At 34.1% G+C, this 19,686-nt stretch overlaps 3 protein-coding genes across 4 annotated transcripts; 2 read left to right on the top strand and 1 right to left on the bottom strand.

The window, feature by feature from the left end:
- Positions 1 to 259: 259 nt before the first annotated feature.
- LOC146740906 (uncharacterized) lies at positions 260 to 9,711 on the bottom strand. Of its 2 annotated transcripts, XM_085501426.1 has the most exons (6): positions 9,606 to 9,711; positions 6,008 to 6,102; positions 3,316 to 3,544; positions 2,397 to 2,546; positions 1,705 to 1,925; positions 260 to 1,463 (listed from the first exon to the last, which is right to left on the bottom strand). In XM_085501426.1, the coding sequence occupies exons 3-5, from the start codon at positions 3,532 to 3,534 to the stop codon at positions 1,914 to 1,916; spliced, it is 381 nt and encodes a 126-aa protein (XP_085357552.1). In that variant the 5' UTR covers positions 3,535 to 3,544; positions 6,008 to 6,102; positions 9,606 to 9,711; the 3' UTR covers positions 260 to 1,463; positions 1,705 to 1,913. The 2 variants fall into 2 exon arrangements, with proteins under 2 accessions (XP_085357552.1, XP_085357553.1); XM_085501427.1 differs by lacking the exons at positions 6,008 to 6,102; positions 9,606 to 9,711 and adding an exon at positions 5,665 to 5,952.
- On the top strand, positions 6,075 to 9,503 carry LOC146740907 (uncharacterized). The gene is made up of 4 exons (XM_085501424.1): positions 6,075 to 6,191; positions 6,971 to 7,013; positions 7,502 to 7,639; positions 8,050 to 9,503. Exons 2-4 carry the CDS (start codon positions 6,999 to 7,001, stop codon positions 8,500 to 8,502), a joined length of 606 nt encoding a protein of 201 aa, XP_085357550.1. The 5' UTR covers positions 6,075 to 6,191; positions 6,971 to 6,998; the 3' UTR covers positions 8,503 to 9,503.
- On the top strand, positions 9,638 to 13,086 carry LOC144355619 (uncharacterized). Its single transcript, XM_085501425.1, has 4 exons — positions 9,638 to 10,351; positions 10,850 to 10,901; positions 11,818 to 11,949; positions 12,331 to 13,086. Exons 2-4 carry the CDS (start codon positions 10,887 to 10,889, stop codon positions 12,781 to 12,783), a joined length of 600 nt encoding a protein of 199 aa, XP_085357551.1. The 5' UTR covers positions 9,638 to 10,351; positions 10,850 to 10,886; the 3' UTR covers positions 12,784 to 13,086.
- The last annotated feature ends 6,600 nt before the right edge of the window (positions 13,087 to 19,686 follow it).

Raw genomic sequence — 19,686 nt, 5'->3', positions numbered from 1 at the left:
CATTGTCTAAACCTCCCCCTATATATAACTAATAAATTATTGTAATATTACATAATATGTAATTTTATTAATATGGCGAACACATTGTACTTATAAAAGACCGATAAAATTGTAATCAAACAATAACAAAAAGATGTTATCATATAGTAGCGGTACAAAACATAATTCACAGCTTAGTTAGTTCATATTTTGTACTATTATATACGAGTGATATCAATTTTGCCGAGCATGCTTCTTAAACGGTAAGATACTTCGGTAACCTGGTGAACAGAATATCATTTTATTTATTAGATATAAGGGTGTTTACAATATCCTTCACACGACTGTTAAACTGAAAGGTATATCAGCAGTACAGAAAAATACAGAACAATCAGTTGTCAAATTACATCAAGTCATGTTATTCTAGAATGGTTATAAGTTTCTAATAAAATAACCATGCCAATAAATTGAAATGTACAAGTGGCTTTAACCTTTAAAATTGCAAAGTGAATTTCATTGGTAATTTTATACTCGCTAATGTGCTATAGCAATGTCCATGTTTCAGTCTTTCGTAGTCGATCTAAAATGTTTTAAATTTACTGTTTTGTATTGTTTGCAAGTGACCAAGTATTGTGGATTGAATAGATTATGGCATTGGCTCAGGTTGGTATTGCAGTAATTATATAAAATATATATTTAGACTTAATGTTATTTGGCGAGATTTGGCAAGTTAGAGAATCTATGTTTAGATCATTAATATTGTTATTCCTAACATTACGTATGTACGTTCAACTATAGGAAAGATATACTGATCAAACCTACAAACAATGTGCACACTAGTGTTAGACGAGGACACAGGCCTAGCACGATACGATTTCAAGACCGATGTTAAAGGGCGATGATCGTCGCGCAGCTGATTTGCGACATTTGTGTTGATACACGTTGATTTTCCCACAATCCAATGCGCTCTTCTAATGGAGATTGACCTGGGCGTAATATACAATAATTACCGCCGATGACTCCTTCGATACCTTCCAATCTTCTAAAAATATCTAATTAAGGCTTCGTAACGTCTCAGTTTATATTCGTTGATCTGCGTCAAAGTCAAAGTCGCCATCTTTGTTTCGATGAGACCGATATATCTCATGCATGCGTGATATGATGACTGCCACCATACAAGAAATGACTTTCCGATCTCCAAAGAAAAACGACATTTGTTTTTATTACAACTCGAGTATACATGAACGGATGAAAAAATATGAGACAGGCATCTTTTCCTTGTAAACATAAACGTTTGAACCAGTGACTGAAATATACAAATATATTGCGAATATTATTGTTTTTCCACCGTTGTCATTGATGTTTGTGTTGGAGTTACATATATAAGCACTTCTTGAAGTAGTTTTTGGAGTAGTGGCATCAAAACTGCGTGTGTCAACAGAAGTAATTGGACCAGCTGGCTGCATATTATTATGATCGGTGATCTGAAAATTAAAAAAGAAAATTTTAACTGAAATCAGTAATCTCAGTCAGCCCACCAGAGACGAATCGAAAAATCATGCTTCCAGCGGGAGCCAACGATACAAATTCCATTTACGTTATTGGAGTATTTCAATACATACACAAAATACAAACTACTTTTTCATAAATGCGTGGTTTTCGTGGAAAAAAGACAGATGCTGCGCATACAGCAATCAAGCGGAAGTCGCGACAATGGAGACTCACCACAGACTTCAAAATGTTGTGTCGCTCCTCTCGATCTTTCGACGGCGACCAATGTTTCTTAAAAGGTATTTGCTTGTTATGGTGTGTTTTGGAGCCAGTTTATTATTTTCGTCTCACACAAGTAACAAAACCATAAACTGTTATTCTGTTTATTCTGTAATTCTGTTTTATATTTAGTATGACAACATGACCAGTATGCCCCGGAACATTCATTGAATCCCCTGAATAAGAAAGACGAGAAGTCGTAATATTTTTGAATGATATCACGGAACCAATTGATCTTCACTTGCAATCTACCATGAGTTGTATCAACTCGTTATTAATGAAATGTTTAAAGTTTTTCAGGACAAACATGACCGACAGTCAATCAATCAAAGGTTGATATAACAAAAATAGCACCACGTGCTATTATGACCTGTCTCTGTGTTATGCCCGAGAAAAAAAATGTTCTCCAGATTCACTGAGAGAATACAAATTCTTACCACTTCACCACTGCAATGTCTAAAATACAATTTACTGTCGCATGATTGGTGAGAGTCAGTTGCACGAATTTGTATTTTATTCTAATAAATTGGAGACAACAAAGCGGCATTCATAATAAAATACAACGATACACTTTTATTAGTTTGGGAAGGGAACGTAATGTTGTTTTACTGTCATTATATTTTTTCGCCGTTTGACAATATACTTACTTTTGATGGAATTTCCTTGGCTACACAAGTTACAGCTGCCTGCAACAATTTTCTATCTTCGGGATGTATACAACTTTGATAACATTGTATTATTCGCTGAATATCACTGACACTAATTGATTTATCGCAGTCTTTTTTCACATAAGATAACTGTGGAACAGTGGAACAAGAACATATAGAAATATTGTAACCTCTTCGAAAATTAAAAAGACTGTCGGGTGGACTGTGTGCATCTGTATTATGGAGATGGTGTCTTGGGGGTGCAAAGTGTCAGCACACAGATCACACATTATAAACATTTGTATCGAGTTTCACAAAAGTTACTAAAGTATATAGAACCCAATAAGCAAATTATCAACATGATGCTTATGAGTAACATGAACAAAATCAGTATCAGTAACTGTTTTTGTAAAATAATGTTTCGTTTGGGGTAAGAGGTGTGCTCACAAGCCAAGATTTATTTTAACTGCAAAATAGATTCCCTTTTTAGGAACATGATTAATAGTGACACCAACGCCTAATTACACAACGTTTGTACAAAATAATTTGGGTTCTATGTAAGCAATTTTTATACATATTATGTACATTCATCTATGGGACACGTGATTATAAAATAAACCAAACAAGAATGACCAAAAGTACGATTTGAATCATGTTTAGATCAAACGACTGTGATTAGCATTAAATAATAATTGACCTTAATTGATATTTATTCGTATTAACTGTCATGAACCAATGAACAAATAACATATTTTGGAAAAGAAAGCTTTATGAATCTGTACATGATAATATGTAATTTTAAATTTATTCAAAATGTTGTTGATGAGTATCATATATTTAAAATGCCAATCATTATTCATAAAGGCGAACAGATGAGAATTACATTAACTTTGTTATATCAATGTATTAATTAAGCTACCTCTACACGTCCTATTATATGTTTCAGTACAAGGGCATTACTGATGATTTTCCGTAAGGCTGCCTTCATAACGTCATTCCCTTCTGTCTCAATAACATTACGTAATTCAGTAACTGCGTATCCATTGTCGAGTAGGTTATTCACAATCTCGTCGATGACATTAAAATTAAGTCCTTCCAGTAAACGTTTCCAGTCATCAATATAATTGGTACTATCCATTTAGGAAACTCTGATAAAAAGGGAAAGATTACGTTCAATTTTGGAATATGCAAAATAATTTTAATGGAGCTAGATGCCCGGCGAGTGTTATTTCTCTGCAAAAGCAACAGTTGAATTGTCACAATAGATAATCAGTCAGACAATATCACAGTGCGACATTATCAAAAAGGAATCTCATGGATCATTAAGTCCTCATACCAATCAGACGAAGCAAATGAAAATTGATGATCCCCGAAAATTATTAAAACTGGCGTTTCTTCATTTCTATCTCCGGTTTTCCTTGCTAAAAAAAACGCAGATTATAGTAAAGATAATCGCAATTATTACTATTGTTAAACAGTTGTTAAACTAGAATTAAAGACACCTTATATTGACTTCAATATTGATATTTTCAAATAATCACATGCAAGTATTCAGGCATATTTAATACATCATGAGAAAACGTTTAGCTATACAAGACACGGATATTTGAGATTCACGTGAATTATTTGTATATACTATATTCACACTGTGTTTCATAAATGTCCATCCCCGTGCTTGAATCATTATTTTAAGTTATTTTGTATTAGGATCGAGCAAAAATCCCTGAATTTGTTAGAACAACATAGGTGGTGCCATAATTGATAGTGTTAACTATTTTATGTTTTATTCTAAAATATGTAAGGGTTCTTTTTTTAAATTATGTCAATACATTTAAATTTACAGGTGGCTTTAACTATTAAAATTGACCTCTCCAAATACTGGGTAAATTACTGATTTGAGCTGACCGGGATTTTTTTTAAATACACACAAGAGCTTTCTAAAGATGGTACTTGTAAGTTTGTACTGGCTTTGGTACCATATGCAGTCCCAGTGTCCGTGTTACGTTCGTCGTCGACATTTTGTTTGTATGCTAAAAAATTGTTGTTATTTTGTTTGCAGGTGACCTCATGTTACTTGCTGATTGGATAGATTATGGCATTGGCTCAGGTTGGAAGTGCAATTATATAAAACATATATTAATGTTATATGGCGTGATTTGGCTCGTTAGAGAAACCCTCATGTTTAGATTATTATTTCGACCCTTATTTCAACCGTGATGTAAGCACCTTGTATAAATTGTCCATAGAGGCTCCCTATTGTACACGTGTAATGGGAATTTCCACCACAATAAGTTATGTCCCGTGTGGCAGCATCAAAAAGCAGGTTACTGGTCTCAGGTCAGAGTACAGGTCTTCAATTGTTTGATTACAAAACGCTTAAATCATGGTCTGAAAGATATTTCACGACCCATCGTACCTCACGTTTGTCATTGGTGGCGTGGCTTTCCCCGCAAGGCAGGTAATACCACCAATTTAAAATGAAGCTGAACGGAAATGATTTTAACACAAGCTTTAAAAATGCAAGCCAGAAAAAGCTGAGACCCATTCACCATTACTTTTACAAGCTTACAAGCACACATTAGAAGGCCAATCAAACCACTAGATAGTATTAGTAAACTTAGTTTCACTGTAATTATTTAAATTGTATTATGAGATGATTTATTTGGCCTAACCCGAGCCGAAATAAATCACACCATAGTTCATGTGAGATAACTATTTCAAGCGAGCACCTAACCAATCTCATTTGGGTCAATTTAATTCTGTAGAATAATGTACTGTAAAATAAACAACAAATATTCATCACAAACTATTAAAAAAACGTTGAATATTAACGCACCATGTATTTATTTGGCCTAACCCGAGCCGAAATGAATCACACCATAGTCCCTGTGAGATAACTATCTAAGCGATCACCTAACCAATCTCATTTGGGTCAATTTAATTTTGTAGAATAATGTACTGTAAAATGAACAACAAATATTCATCACAAACTATGAAACATATGTTGACTATTAACGCACCATGTATTTATTTGGCCTAACCCGAGCCGAAATGAATCACACCATAGTCCCTGTGAGATAACTATCTAAGCGAGCACCTAACCAATCTCATTTGGGTCAATTTAATTTTGTAGAATAATGTACTGTAAAATAAACAACAAATATTCATCACAAACTATGAAACAAACGTTAAATATTAACGCACCATGTAAAATAGTTCATTGCTGAGTAATCTTTATAAAAGTGCACGAAGACACAGCAATTCTTACCTTTTCTAGAGCGACACATGCATAAGTGTTCAAAATAATGTTTCTGGTAGAAATAACAATGCATAGTTCTGGTTTAACGCTTGATGTTTTCAGTATTCACATTGTATATTCTCAAATCACCGTATGTTTACTAAAGCAGTAACCATTGGCTGGATGTCATAGAAGACATAAATGAAGTGAAAGGTTGAACAAAATACTATTCACATTTTTACTCATCTAAATAACCAGACAACGTTTTTGATTGTTGATTCGTGATCGCTCTGCAATGTGGTCTGCGTGGATAGTATGGGTTCAGAACAACGCCTTATGTGAAACTGGGCGTGAAAGAGAAAGAGCCACCAACCTATTAGTCATCACTCCATAGTCATCACTTCGTAGAAATCTGCACGCAGGACGTCACACTTCAGGAATTTAACCTACCGCGTGCGACCTATGTGACTCGAGACAGAAATTAAATACAGTGGGTATAGGAATCTTTGCCTGTACAGTAGAGCAAGTGTGAGTCTGACATTTAGTCAACTATATAGGTGAGTTCAGGAGTAATTACTTCATTGGCTACTTTACACATTATAATGAAATATCGAGGGACGGACATGTTAAAGATATTGTTATGTACACCGTGTTCTGCACTAGTGTATTATGCCGCGTAACGCGTTTGAAAATAACTACTATATCAGCTGGACACCGATTACGAATATACATATAAACCCACACATCAGATGGTCAATGTCTGTGTTTCTTGTATTTTCGTACTAAAATCATAATCTTTTTTGTTTATCGAATTCAACACTGTTATCTATTGCTGGTAACCATTCGTTTGCCTCATTATCTAAGATATGAGCTTAGCTGTTCGAAACTCAATGTTATTTTCGCCATCTGTGGCGGCGGCACCGGTGGTTGGCAGAGGGGGCAGTCGTTGAGTGTTTAGTGAGAAAAATTATGTGCTCAATAAATGGCCATCATGGTAGACTCTCTACATTATGTCATCTGTGTGTAACACGTTGCTATTCAATGTCACGGAAATTGGTTTTAAACTTTCCCTTGTATCATAAGAAGCATTATTATCCATCTGTCACCTTAACGCATTAAGTCACATCGTGTCGTAATTTTGCGATAATTTACGGGGTATTTTCATTCTACCATATAAGAGAAATGCGAATTCAAAATATCTAATGATTTCGCGCGTAAGAGTCCTCTAATAATAAAAACAAACATGGCTGCCACCATGTCCGTGTTTCTGGCTTTCGTCGTCGACATATTGTTTGTATGCTGAAATGTTTTAAATTTATCGTTATGTTGTTTGCAGGTGACCAAATATTGCTGATTGAATAGATATGGCATTTTCTCAGGTTGGTAGTGCAGTAATTATAAAATATATATTTAGACTTGTTAGATTTCGTTTAGATTTGTTATTTGGCGTGATTTGGATGGTTTGGAAACCCTCATTTTTAGATTATTATTCCCCCCTTATTTTAACCAAAATAAGTGTTGACGTATTGAGATATAATGCAACCCGTGATGTAAGCACCTGGTACCAATTGTCCTTGGAGGGGGTGCCCTATTGTACACGTGTAATGGAATTTTCATCAGAACAGGTTATTTCTCGTGTGACAGCATCAAAAGGCAGGTTAATGGTTTCAAGTCAGGGTACAGGACATCAATTCAAAACTCCCAAAAGTATTCTCTGAATTTAATTCGGTTAAAATAGATAATTAACATGTTTAATAATATCACTGCTACGGGGTATATGCAGTAATTTGTAAGCATTCATTATTAGGTTTTAAAGTGTGTGATGTATGAACAATTAAAACTTAACTACTTTAATTATTTAAATTAGATTTATGAAGAAATAAAGTGTGAACGTACAATCTCATATGGTGACGTAGAACGTGTTCGTCGTAGATATGAGCTGACCGTAGACCATGGCAAAATCTTAGACGAAGCTTTGAAAGTGGTGAAATATTCAAACATAAAGGTAATCGAGCACCTATTATCGCCATGGTAACCAAGTTTATATTCTAACTCCAATGTATAGCCAACGGATAAGTTTAACTGATTATTGATGCGATGCATTCAACTATACGCATGTTGTTTTTCAGTAAAATAATTCCCTCCAGACAAATATTGAAATGCAGCATGATGGAACTTATTTTTGCGCGATTAAAAATCGTTTCAGTTGCATTTACAGTTCGAAACCTCAACTCACCCCACCCTGTGTGGTTCATATATGCAAATTATGTGTGTTTTAAACTCAAGAATACTCAAATGATAGATTTATTGTTTAGCAAAGGGACAAATAAATGTTCACCATTTAAAATTATTATTACTAAAAGTCATCACAAGTGTGTCCCTTAACTATTTTTTGTCTGTTTTGTGCTCATTTAGGTGTTGAAGAATGCCGAAATCCAATGTGTTGCTAAGAATATGCTGATCATGTTCTATTCTGGTAACAGACGTAACAAGTTTATCGCTTGGGTGGATTCCAGTGGGAAGCCATTCCACAAATGTATCGCCTGTTCAGTATTTGATAGAATGAATGCACATCACGTTGTAATAGGAATGTTTTTAGGCGCTCTGGTCGGCTTGTCTCTTGGAGTATTTCAGAATACTCTACCAACTTACGTCCGTTACGATGATCTGCGGGATGCGTTTACTACTGTACGAAATCAGCATACTGGTTCCGAAGATGTCGAAGCTGCTATACGACATCTCCTTTCCATTATTGATCACCGAATGGCAAAACAAACGGTTGCACTGTTTGCCCGTTGTGCATTCAATGCAGTCGGTGCTAGCGCTGTGGGTGGAATCGTTGGTGTTTTCCTTTTCAAGTTTTTCTAGAATCAAGTCAGTGTTCGCGACATGATCTGATTTAATGTATTATGTATTATGTGATCTTCACTCAACAATACAATTTCCGATTGTAAGTTGTGATTGTTATTTTCAGACACCACCAGATTTCTGTCCCCACAAATTTGAAAACTTAAACCCGGGCTCAAAGAGTAATTTCGCTGATCAAGTCGCCATTTTGGACTCATGATAAAATATCTTTGAATTACAGATGCTAATATATTTGAGACTGGCTTTTTATATTCAAATATATTCCCATATTCAAAACAGGCAAAATGATAGACATGTGGCAATTACAAACGATAAATATTACCAGCATATTTGCTAAATATAAGTCAAATATTACGAATTGAATGATTATATGAATATTTTTAACAACCGTAATCCGAGATGCCGATGTCATTATTTATCAATTATTTCGTGATTATTAGCACGGGATAAGAGATCCAATAGCTTAACCCGAGTTAAAAAAGAAAAACGTGCGTGAACGTTTAGCACGGGCTAAGAAACGCCACGTACGGATTAAATCTGTCCCGTTTCACGGCCCGTTCCAGATACTTAGCACGGGCTAACGAAGTTTGCGTAAACGATTCGTCCAGGCTACACGCCTAAAATACCATTGTATTCCATGCTCATTTGAAAGATTTACTTTTAAATTCATATTCATTTCGGTATGCTATTTTCAACCTGACAATCAATGCAAGCACATCAGGAGATGTTGTTGAGACATTATTACTGTCTTGTTTTAGTAAACCGTGATGTTATATGCATTTTAAATTGATATCACAAAATGTCGACTTCATGTTGTTTAAATAAATAAATCTAAATAGTTGGTCCCATCAATTAAACTAGAAAACAAGGATGGGACGGATTTCTAATCGTATCAAATTTAAAATGAGCATAAACATACTTTCTTTGCCTTAATCATGAAATATGCATATTTACTCCTTGATGTCACATAAAATAAAATAATAAATTTCACACTAAAAAAACTCCGGCTCTGAGTCATTTTGAGTTAATCATTGGTACACGTTTTTTTTGAAAAGCAATTGCGATTTTAATTAAAACAAATTCCTATTCACACTTGTACTCACCTAAATATCTAGGCACTGTTTTTCAATGTTGCTTTCTGTTTGCGCCGTTGTCGCAGTTTGTATATAGAAGTTACTTAGCAATGCGTTATATTACGGGGAAGGGATGTGACAAGAAAACAACAGTCACCACTTCGTAGAAATCCGTGTGTATACACAGGTCTCAGTTCAAGGGTTGTTGTAATTGAGCAGTCAATAACAATTTTCCCTGCCTAAGAAGACAGCAAAATGCAATGGAACAATGTTGAAATATGACTACTTTGTTTTAGGGAGTAAAATAATTTCTAAATTATTTTTCAGGTCCACATGACCACTTGTTGAACTGATTAAAGCGTTTTACGTTTTTGTTTTCTATACAATTCCCGCTGAATGGCATATGTATATATTTAGTAATTTTCATTTCATTGACGTTTATTGAAAAGCAATTTCAAGTAAAGCAAATTACTATTCATAAATACACTCACCTAAATAACGAGGCACTGTTTTTCAACGTTGCTTTCTGTTCGCTCTGTTGTCTCAGTTTGTATGCAGGGGTTAGGTAGCAACGCTTATAATACATGAAAGGGTTATGACGTGGAAACAACAGTCACCACTTTGTAGAAATCAGTGTGCATACTCAGGTCTGACATTAATATTTCGAGACGTTTAACCTAGCCTAAGTAACGAGACTATATGTAAACACAAAATATCGCGAACACATTGAAGCAAATAGTGCGGCAACTGTGAGTCTGTCATCGGAATCAATACAGGTAAGTTTAACCTTTCCCTTGTATAGTAGTTGCAATATATAGGCCTTCTTTTATAACACCTGTTTTTGAGCAGAATCGGCTTGGAGCCTTCAGAACTGTTACTGCTTAGTGGAATCTTGTCAATTAGATGTGGGTTTGATATCATCTTAAATGACAAGTGTATTACCCATTGAGCCACTACCATTGTGGTATTGTGTTTTTCAAGGATAGAGATAGACAAATACCAAAATTATAGACAATAAAATTACACATTTGGATGACATTTGAAATAGGTGGTTGACTCATGATGTCTGAATTGTTATAGTTATGTATCATGAGCTGTTTGTTATGAATACTTTTTATAAATACCGGTAAATATCAATGCCGTAGACATCTTGGTCTCAGAGCAGGTTTTTCTCCCTAACTGTGATTTTTTCAGTTTATTTCATTATTATTGCTGTTTGTAAACTTGATTTGTCTTGCCTATTTCTGTTTCTACTGTAATTATTTTGTTTGCAGGAAACCACATTTTACTTGCTGTTTGAGAAGAATAAATATGGCGCTTACTCAGGTTAGTAACAAAGTAACTGTTGAGTGTTTGTACATATTTGAATAGTTTAAGCTACGTAGATAAGAGACGAACAGTGGGACACCATATTTACACAGGAATGATTTTTCTGTAATATATTAGTATACTAATTGACATCAAGTAATAACCACAGCGGGTTAACGCCCTACATAGATCAGTGCCCTTAAATCATTTAAACATACCTGTTTCACTGTGCAGTCTGTATAAGTGTGAGCCTTCTTCGCACATTGAATTGCCAGCAGTCACCTAAAAATGATTTGAATCCTGGTATAGAAAAAATGAGGCGAACGTGCATTATAAAATAAATTAACACATTACACATGTGTATAACCTTGCATAATTACCTAACTGGCAATCTAATGCAAATAACGCAACCATAAGAGTAGCATCTACAATTATAACATGGGTTAATTATGTAATTACTTTATTTTGCCATGGGACAACATGCACGAATCATGATGGATATGGTACCTATGTGCTGTGATGTCGTAGACATCTAACTGCGTCAGTCAAAATAGGTTATCTTCATGTCCGCCTCGGTGATATGTTGTTTGTGTGTCCTAACCAGTGCAGATATCAGATATATTGTGGATATATTTTAGCAGACACACTGATTCATGGGTAATAACAAATCATAAATTTGAGTTGCTCATGCCAAAGTTTTGGTCTGAGCAATTTTTATGCGTTTTCAAACGCACTTTCGGGTGAAGGGGTGAGTAAATTTTGTCCATTACCATGATACATTTCGTCACGTGATGTTTGTGTGCAGTAAACTGTTGGTGTTCATTGTGTGTTCGTATTCATTTAGTTCTGTTCTCGTTAGTGCATACAAAATGTGCCCTAAATTATCAGGTTTACTATTTTTATAAACTAACTACTATCTACGCTCGTATTTCAGATTGAAGAGAATTGCAAACCTACTATCTCCTGTGCTGATATAGACTGTCTTCGTCGTAAATATCAACTGACTAATGATAATCACAAAATGTTAGATGAAGCCTTGAAGATAGTGAAAAAATCAAACATAAATGTAATCAAATTGTCATAATCGCCATGGTAACAAAGTATATATTTCAAATTTTCACACACTATATCAAAGTTGGATTTGTTTGGTCTTAGTATTTGTAAACAAATTCAATATAGCCCAATGCAGCACATAGTCGTATATGCAGACGTATACACTAAACTGTTCATAAGCTACGCAAACTTGATTAAAATTCGATTAAATATTAATATGAGAATAGTGAGGTTCGTCACTTGGATAACGTTGATACCACACACGCGCGCACACACACACACACACACACAGACAGACAAAAAGAGCGAAAAAAATGAACATTATTAATGACAATTGAAGTTTCATCATGGATTGCCTGATGTGAGTCATGTAATTAGTTTTTCATACTTTTAGGTATTGAAGAATGCCGAAATTGAATGTGCGAATAAGGATATGCTGGTGATGTTCTTCTCTGGTAATAGACGTAACAAATTTATTGTCAGACTGGATTCATATGGGATGCCGTTCCACAAATGTATCGCATACTCTGTGCTTGATAGAATGAATATTCGTCATATTGTAATGGGGATGTGTTTAGGGGGGCTGGCAGGCATTTATCTTGTATTATTTCTGAGTATTTTGCCAACTTACATTAGCTACGATGATTTACGGGATGTGTTTATGGATATAAAAAATCAGCCTATCATTTACCAAAACGGCGAAGCACTCATGTCACACTTGCTTTCTGTGATCGATCACCAAATGGTCAACCAATCACATTCACAGTTTGTTCGTTCTGCATTCACTGCAGTCGGTGCTAGCATTGTAGGTGGAATTGTAGGTGCCTTCAGTTTTAAATTTATGTAGAAGCAACCCAATTCATGGAATGATGTATGATTTCTTGGTACCTTAAACAAAGTGTTTTTCGTTAACAGTAACTTTTTTATAGTATAGTATGTCCCCATTACGAATTATTTACAGTGATGTATTTGTTTAATTTTGTATTAATATGATTGGTGCTAGGCCAATATATTCCAAGACATTCAGACACTACTAAAATGTAATTTGGTTGGTCGTGTAACTTTTAATTACTTGTACAATGTTTTTTATTTGTTTTCTGTTTACCTTGTACATATCATCGCAACTAAATGTCAAGATATACGAGTCAAACATGTATGTTCTCGTTGTTATCATGTCCTTGTTTGATGCATTATTATGTTACATTATTCTAAGAATAATAGAGTACGTGTATTAACTGACGAACATGCTAATAACAGAGGAACACGATACATATAAGTGACATCACAAACTAAAACTAAAACGTAATCATCTTAAGCTGCTATATTGTACTTGCACTTGAATTCACAAGTTGTGCACAATATGGACTATGTACAAATGTAGAAGTAAATATTTCAGTATGATTTGTAGTTTTTACCTATTTATGACTCACATAACGAACAGATGAAATTGTTAAAACATTTCGAAATACCACAATTATTTAGAGAAAGCATTTATTAAGAAACACCACGAAAACACATATTTCACCTTGTACAGAAGACTGTACACTCTTTCTACCATACTAAATTGGTCGCCTGACTAACAAATCCAGCAGCTCCTAATACTATAAGTCAACCTTTGAAACTGTTCAACGTCACTAGTAACTGTTCCCGGCCGGCTCTGTGCATCAATAGGGATTCTTGCTATCTTAATCATGCCCTACAACAACACTGAATACAGAAATTTTGACATAACTGTGAAACTAGACTCTCCGTCGTGCCTAACAACACCAAATTCCGTGTTATGGTCGCTTCAAGAATTACTTCTGCGATGAATGGTTGAGAATTGCGTTTTACGGTGAAACGTTGTATTTATGTCGAGCGTTATATTTACATTACTTTATAAAGTACAAAATAAAAACTGATAGATTTAGGCAAAAAAAAATTATTGTTAAAAAGAAGAGCACAATTCACAAGACTACCTCACATCTTTGGAAACAAGACCCGATGTACGTTTACTGATCGCTTATTTGCTCGTTTAATATTTACACCTGATTCAATCATATACCTATGGTTAGATAAAGTAATAGCTGAGTAGCTTTGACACACGCACCTGTCGCATGAACCAATATTATAGACTGCGCTGTAGAGGGAATGAACTGGAACAGTGGAACAGTTGCGCGTCTGACAACTGGTTATGTTAGTCCAGTGATTATTTCCACTTTCTAAGTGTATTAGTTTAAATATTAGTTATATGTCGAACCAACCAAGACTTCACTAGGTGGCCGCTGAATGTGAAAAAACCTTTGTAATGACAAATCATCGCCACTTCATACAAATCAATATATTTTGTGATGTTAAAATTTCGCGATATTCCACCTTACACGTGAAACGTTAGCTTATGTAATCGACAGTTTAGATAGCGATGTGTATGTGTATAGAAGAATAACTGCAACAGTGCAACTACGAATCTGACAACTATTCATGCAAGTCGAATTTCTACCTTCTTAGACTTTCTTAGATGGTCGGTGCAGGTGAATGGCCCTTTGTAATGGAATAAATATGAGTTACATAATAAAATAACTACAGCAGATAAATTTAGTTGTATCATTTTGCACTGATAAAATCTGCTGAACCGAATAGTTTCTAGTTTAAATATGTATTTTACAAGTGGTTTTGACTAGCACCCTAGAAAATATGGAATTTCTAAATTCAATCATTACAGAACAGACATAAACTGAATGTTAAGAAACGCTGATATAAATGACCCATCATGTAAAAGATTATGGATGTGGAAAATGGGTTGCCCTGTCACATTATTTGCTCGATGACACTTTAGTTACAATATTGGCAAAATTGCTGATGAAGACGTTGTGGTAATCTGCAAACCTGTAAAATACATACTGAGTACATGTATGTAGCTTATGACAGCTATACTTTCAAGATATGTATATACATGCTATTTGCAAGGGGTTTGCGGTCGTTTGTTCTTTGTTAAAATAACTACATCAAATAGATTCAAGTGTAACTTACGCCCATCTTAACGGAAACTAAGCGAGCGCCTAACCAAACGTTCATTTCAGTCAATGTAATTCTTACCGAAAATTCACTTTAAAATCACCACAAATTATGAAAGAAACATTGTATATTATCGCACCATTTCAAATACCCACGTTTGACTGAAAACAGACAAAGCAAAATATCTGGTCCATGCAATATGCAGATATGGTTTTATTAAACCTTGTCCTAATATTGTATCCATAAAAATACACATTTGGATCTAAATGTTAAAAAATACCGTACCATGGGCAATCCACAATGTGTGATGTTCGTTCCTAGTATAAATCAGAAATAGTTTGCGAAACGTAATTCGTTCAAAATGATGTTCCTGGTAGAATATCCACGCATAATTTTGGCGTAGCGCTTAATTTTTTTAGTATTTATATTAAATATGTTCAGTTCAATATAATAATGACATTCATTATTTTGGAATCATATTCTCTCCAAGTTGTATGTTGTAAAGCAGTATATGTTTACAGAAAGACATAAATATAATGAAACATTATTATTCAAATTTTTGCTCTGCAAGGTCTGTGTGGAAAGTATGAATTCAGAGCACGTTTAATATAGAACAGGACGTCAACTCGCAAAAGCAAGTATTTGAAATAAATAACTAGTCATCATGTCGTAGAAATCTACACACGTGACGCTAACATTTTTTTTTATTCAAATATTTTCCTAAAAAAGTACATTACTTCAAAATAATCTTGCATGTCAAGAAGATATACAAAAAGATAATTAACAACATAAAATTAAACAATATTAGAAAAGAGAAGGGGGAAAAATGGAAATAAAAAAATGGTTGTGGGGGTTGTTGTTAGTGTGTGCATGTGGGAGGGGTGAATTTCCTTTCTTTTATAAAATGTTGAATGTCATTAATTTACAATGACTACATGGTAAGTAAACTTATAAAATTAACTTACAAATATCCTTCAATCACTTGCAGCACTTTCCTCCATTTCGTTTCAAACTTTTTTTTTCAGTTAAAACATATTTTTCAATGTTAATTTGGTTTCTGATTTTACCCATAAAATAAGCTATTGTTGGACTATAACCAGTAAACCTGCTACAATACAAGACATATTTACCAATTAGTAACAACAAATTTAAAATTTGTTTTCCAGTACTCCGAAGATAATATTTGAACATGTGATTAAATTTGTGTTATCATCAGAGATCTTTTTTCCAGAACTCGTCAAACGAATTCCAAAATCTTTGTGCAGTTGAACAATACCAGAACAAATGTTCTAAATTTTCCTCATTTTGACAATATTTACACAAACTGTCTGTTCTTAAGTTATTTTTGTATAAGAATAAATTTTTTGTTACAATTCTGTGCAAAACTTTGAACTGAAAAATTCTCATTTTTTCTTCACCTGTTACCTTATAAGGTAACTCCCAAATTGCCTTCCATTTTCCTGCTGTGTCCTGCTGATAAATCATTGACCCATATTTAGTTTCTGAGCTTGGGGTTTCAAATTTACTTTTTATCAGTATTTTATAGAAATTTTTTGTTTTACCCTTTCCATAATCAATTGTATTTTGAACATTTTGTCCAGTCACATGCACATGGTCATTAGATTTCAAAAGATTTTTCCATTTTGATGGAATTGCCGAAATAATACCTGTATATGTTATAAAATTCACAGCAATATTATATTTTTCAGTAAACTGATGGCACGTAAGAAATTTACCGTTATTATCTAACAAATTTCAGATGTATTTTACCCCACTGATGTGCCATTTACTGCAGTATACAGAGCTCCCATTTATCAAAATATATTATTCCAAATTGTTTGCGTTATAATTTTATGTACACAACTTGGTTCTTTTTGTTTATTTATCTCACTCCAATATCATATAATATCCATGTAAAAGGGAGGTATTCTACCATTTATTTATCCACAATCATAATTGCACTGGAATAAATATCGCAAACAACCATAATTTCTAAAATAATAATGACTGAATACAGCTATAGTTGATTCTGTATCTATAATTTTAACAGCCCAGGAAAGTTTTATTGCTTTGTTCAAAATTTCAATATCCACCGTACGAAGGCCTCCTTGATCATAGTTACCAATTAGGTTATTACGCTTTATATGATGTTTTTTTACCCCTCCATAAGAAATTGAATAGCATGGACCTAGCCTCATTAATAACATTACTTGGGGTTGAAATAGCAGTCATAGAATTGATTTGATGCACCAAATACCTTAACTAAAATAACCTTTCCTTTGAGAGTTAAATTACGTGATTTCAAGACTGACAGAATATTTGAAAGTTTAGTTATCTTATCATCAAAATTTAATTTCCTATTACACCTTTTATTGTGGCCCAGATAAATGCCTAAATATCTAATTGGCTCATCAGTGGGAGAAATCTCGTCTATTTCCCGCCATTGCCTTTTCTTAGTACCTACTAATAAAAGCTGTGTTTTTTGCGAGTCCGGAACACTTATGAAAGTACTTTAACAAAATAAGAATGTGCTTAACTGACACCTGATCCCCCCCAAAAGAGCGTGGTATCATCTGCATACCCTAAAATTCGAATTCCATTGTCATAAGGCAAATGTACTCCTTCAATTTCTTTACTGGCACACATAGAAATGACAAGGAGTTCGATAGCAATTACAAACAGTGCAGTCGATAAAGGACAGCTTTGTCGTATACCCCGTGATAATCCAAACCAACCTGTGGAAAACCCATTGTTTACAACACAACTCTTAATACCATTATAAAATACATTTACCCAACGTATAAATGAATCACCAAAATAAACAATTTTAGTGCCTTATTTATAAAGTTCCATTCCAAAATATCGTAAGCTTTAGAGAAGTCCACAAACATGACTGCTCCTGGGTGCTTATACTCCTCACAATAATCGATAACATCAGAAATAAGCCTTATATTATCCATAATTTTCCTCCCCGAAATAAAAGCTGATTGATCTTCGTTGATAATTTTAGGCAAAATATTCTCAAGACGTTTTGCAATACACCTACTTGCTAGCTTATAATCACTATTTAATAAAGAAACTGGTTTCCAATTTCCTAGATGAAGTTGGTCTTTATCTGGCTTTGGCAATAAGGTAATGGCTGCCTGTTTTTGTGTGTTTGACATCATGCCTTCTCTATAACCATGATTGAGTGAAGCAACTAATGCATCTCCAATATATTCCAAAAAAAATAAATACCTGGAGTCTTATTCTGAGGGGCTTTTTTAAGCACAGCAAAAACTTCCTCCTTAGTAAGTGGGCCCTCACACTGTAGTGCAATCTCATTTGATAAAATAGGAATATTTTCTTTTACGAAAAATAAATTATCATTCTCACTAAATTCCAAATTGTTTTTTACTGAAGTATAGATGTCTTTTTCACTCTTCAAATATTCATTCCCTTTTTTTCAAATCAACAATGGTCTTTTTTGAATAATTATGTTTCTCTAAATTCAAAAAGAATTTTGTACTTTTCTCTCCATTTTCAAACCATTGAACCCTTGACCTTACAATTGAACCTCTATTATTATTATCAATAATAGTATCTAATTTTTGTTTTTTAATTTCGTATTGGGCTAATACATCCCATCTAAATTTTCATCTATTTGTTCTTCCAAATTCTGTAGTTCCTGTTCCTTATTTCGTCTCTCTTGTGCTTTCTTTTTTGAAAATTCAACTGTCGCCTCCCGAATTTTATATTTTAAAAACTCAAACAAGGCTTGATCATCCATATGTTTGTTTTCACCCACGACACTAGAAATCTGTATTTTAATCATTTTAGAATATGCATCGTATATCACCGTTTAATAAATCACAATTAAATTTCCAAAACCCTAGTCCCCTAACCTGCCTTTTACCAATTTCATACGTTATTAAAATTGCATCATGGTCAGATTTAGTACAAGGCATGATGTCAAACTTCCTAATATTTCTAAATACAGATGGCGATGTCAAAAAATAATCTAGACGAGACGCAGCATTAGCTCTTCGCCAAGTAAACCTATACTGTGCTGGGTTTAGTTTACGGTAAACATCAATAAACATCAATAAGGAGTTAATAAATGTATACATGTCACGCCTGAAAGTATTCCTCAGCTCTGGCCTATCACCTCTTTTATCCATTACTGGATCAAGAAGGATGTTTAGATCACCTCCAATTATTAAATTACAGTTTGGAAAGTTATAATTGTCACACGCAACGTAATATTACCGTAATTGGTATAGTACAGGTGTGATGGTTCAAATACCAAAATGGCAACAGTAACAAAAAGACTTCCCTGGCGGCGATGATAAAATACGAACACGGAGCCAACAGATGAGGTTTCAACTGGTATTGGTATTATTATAATCTGCAAACATCAAGTACAATAACGCGGTAAAACTCCACTACTTCAATAACTAGATACTTAAACTCCAATATAATTCAACGAGATCTTCGATCTGAACTCAGTGCTGAACAACTCCCCTATATATACCCCCACTGTATACAAATAAACCATTACATCAGCATACATAATGAGTCTGGAACTTACTACCAATTTCTAGAATGTTCCATTACCTGCTATTGCCTCCTACAGTGTTCTATTACCTATTCAACCATTTCCTTAAAAAAATCTAGAATATTCCACCCAGACACAGTACGGTTCTAGAGCATTCTCAGTGACACGGAAGTGGTAAATAAGTCGTATGCGACAATAATTAATTAAACCTTTTACAGT

The sequence above is a fragment of the Saccoglossus kowalevskii genome, chromosome 7, assembly GCF_978046115.1.
Source record: "Saccoglossus kowalevskii chromosome 7, keSacKowa6.1, whole genome shotgun sequence".
Classification (NCBI taxonomy): Eukaryota; Metazoa; Hemichordata; class Enteropneusta; family Harrimaniidae; genus Saccoglossus; species Saccoglossus kowalevskii.
This window is presented reverse-complemented; position numbering and strand designations above follow the sequence as displayed.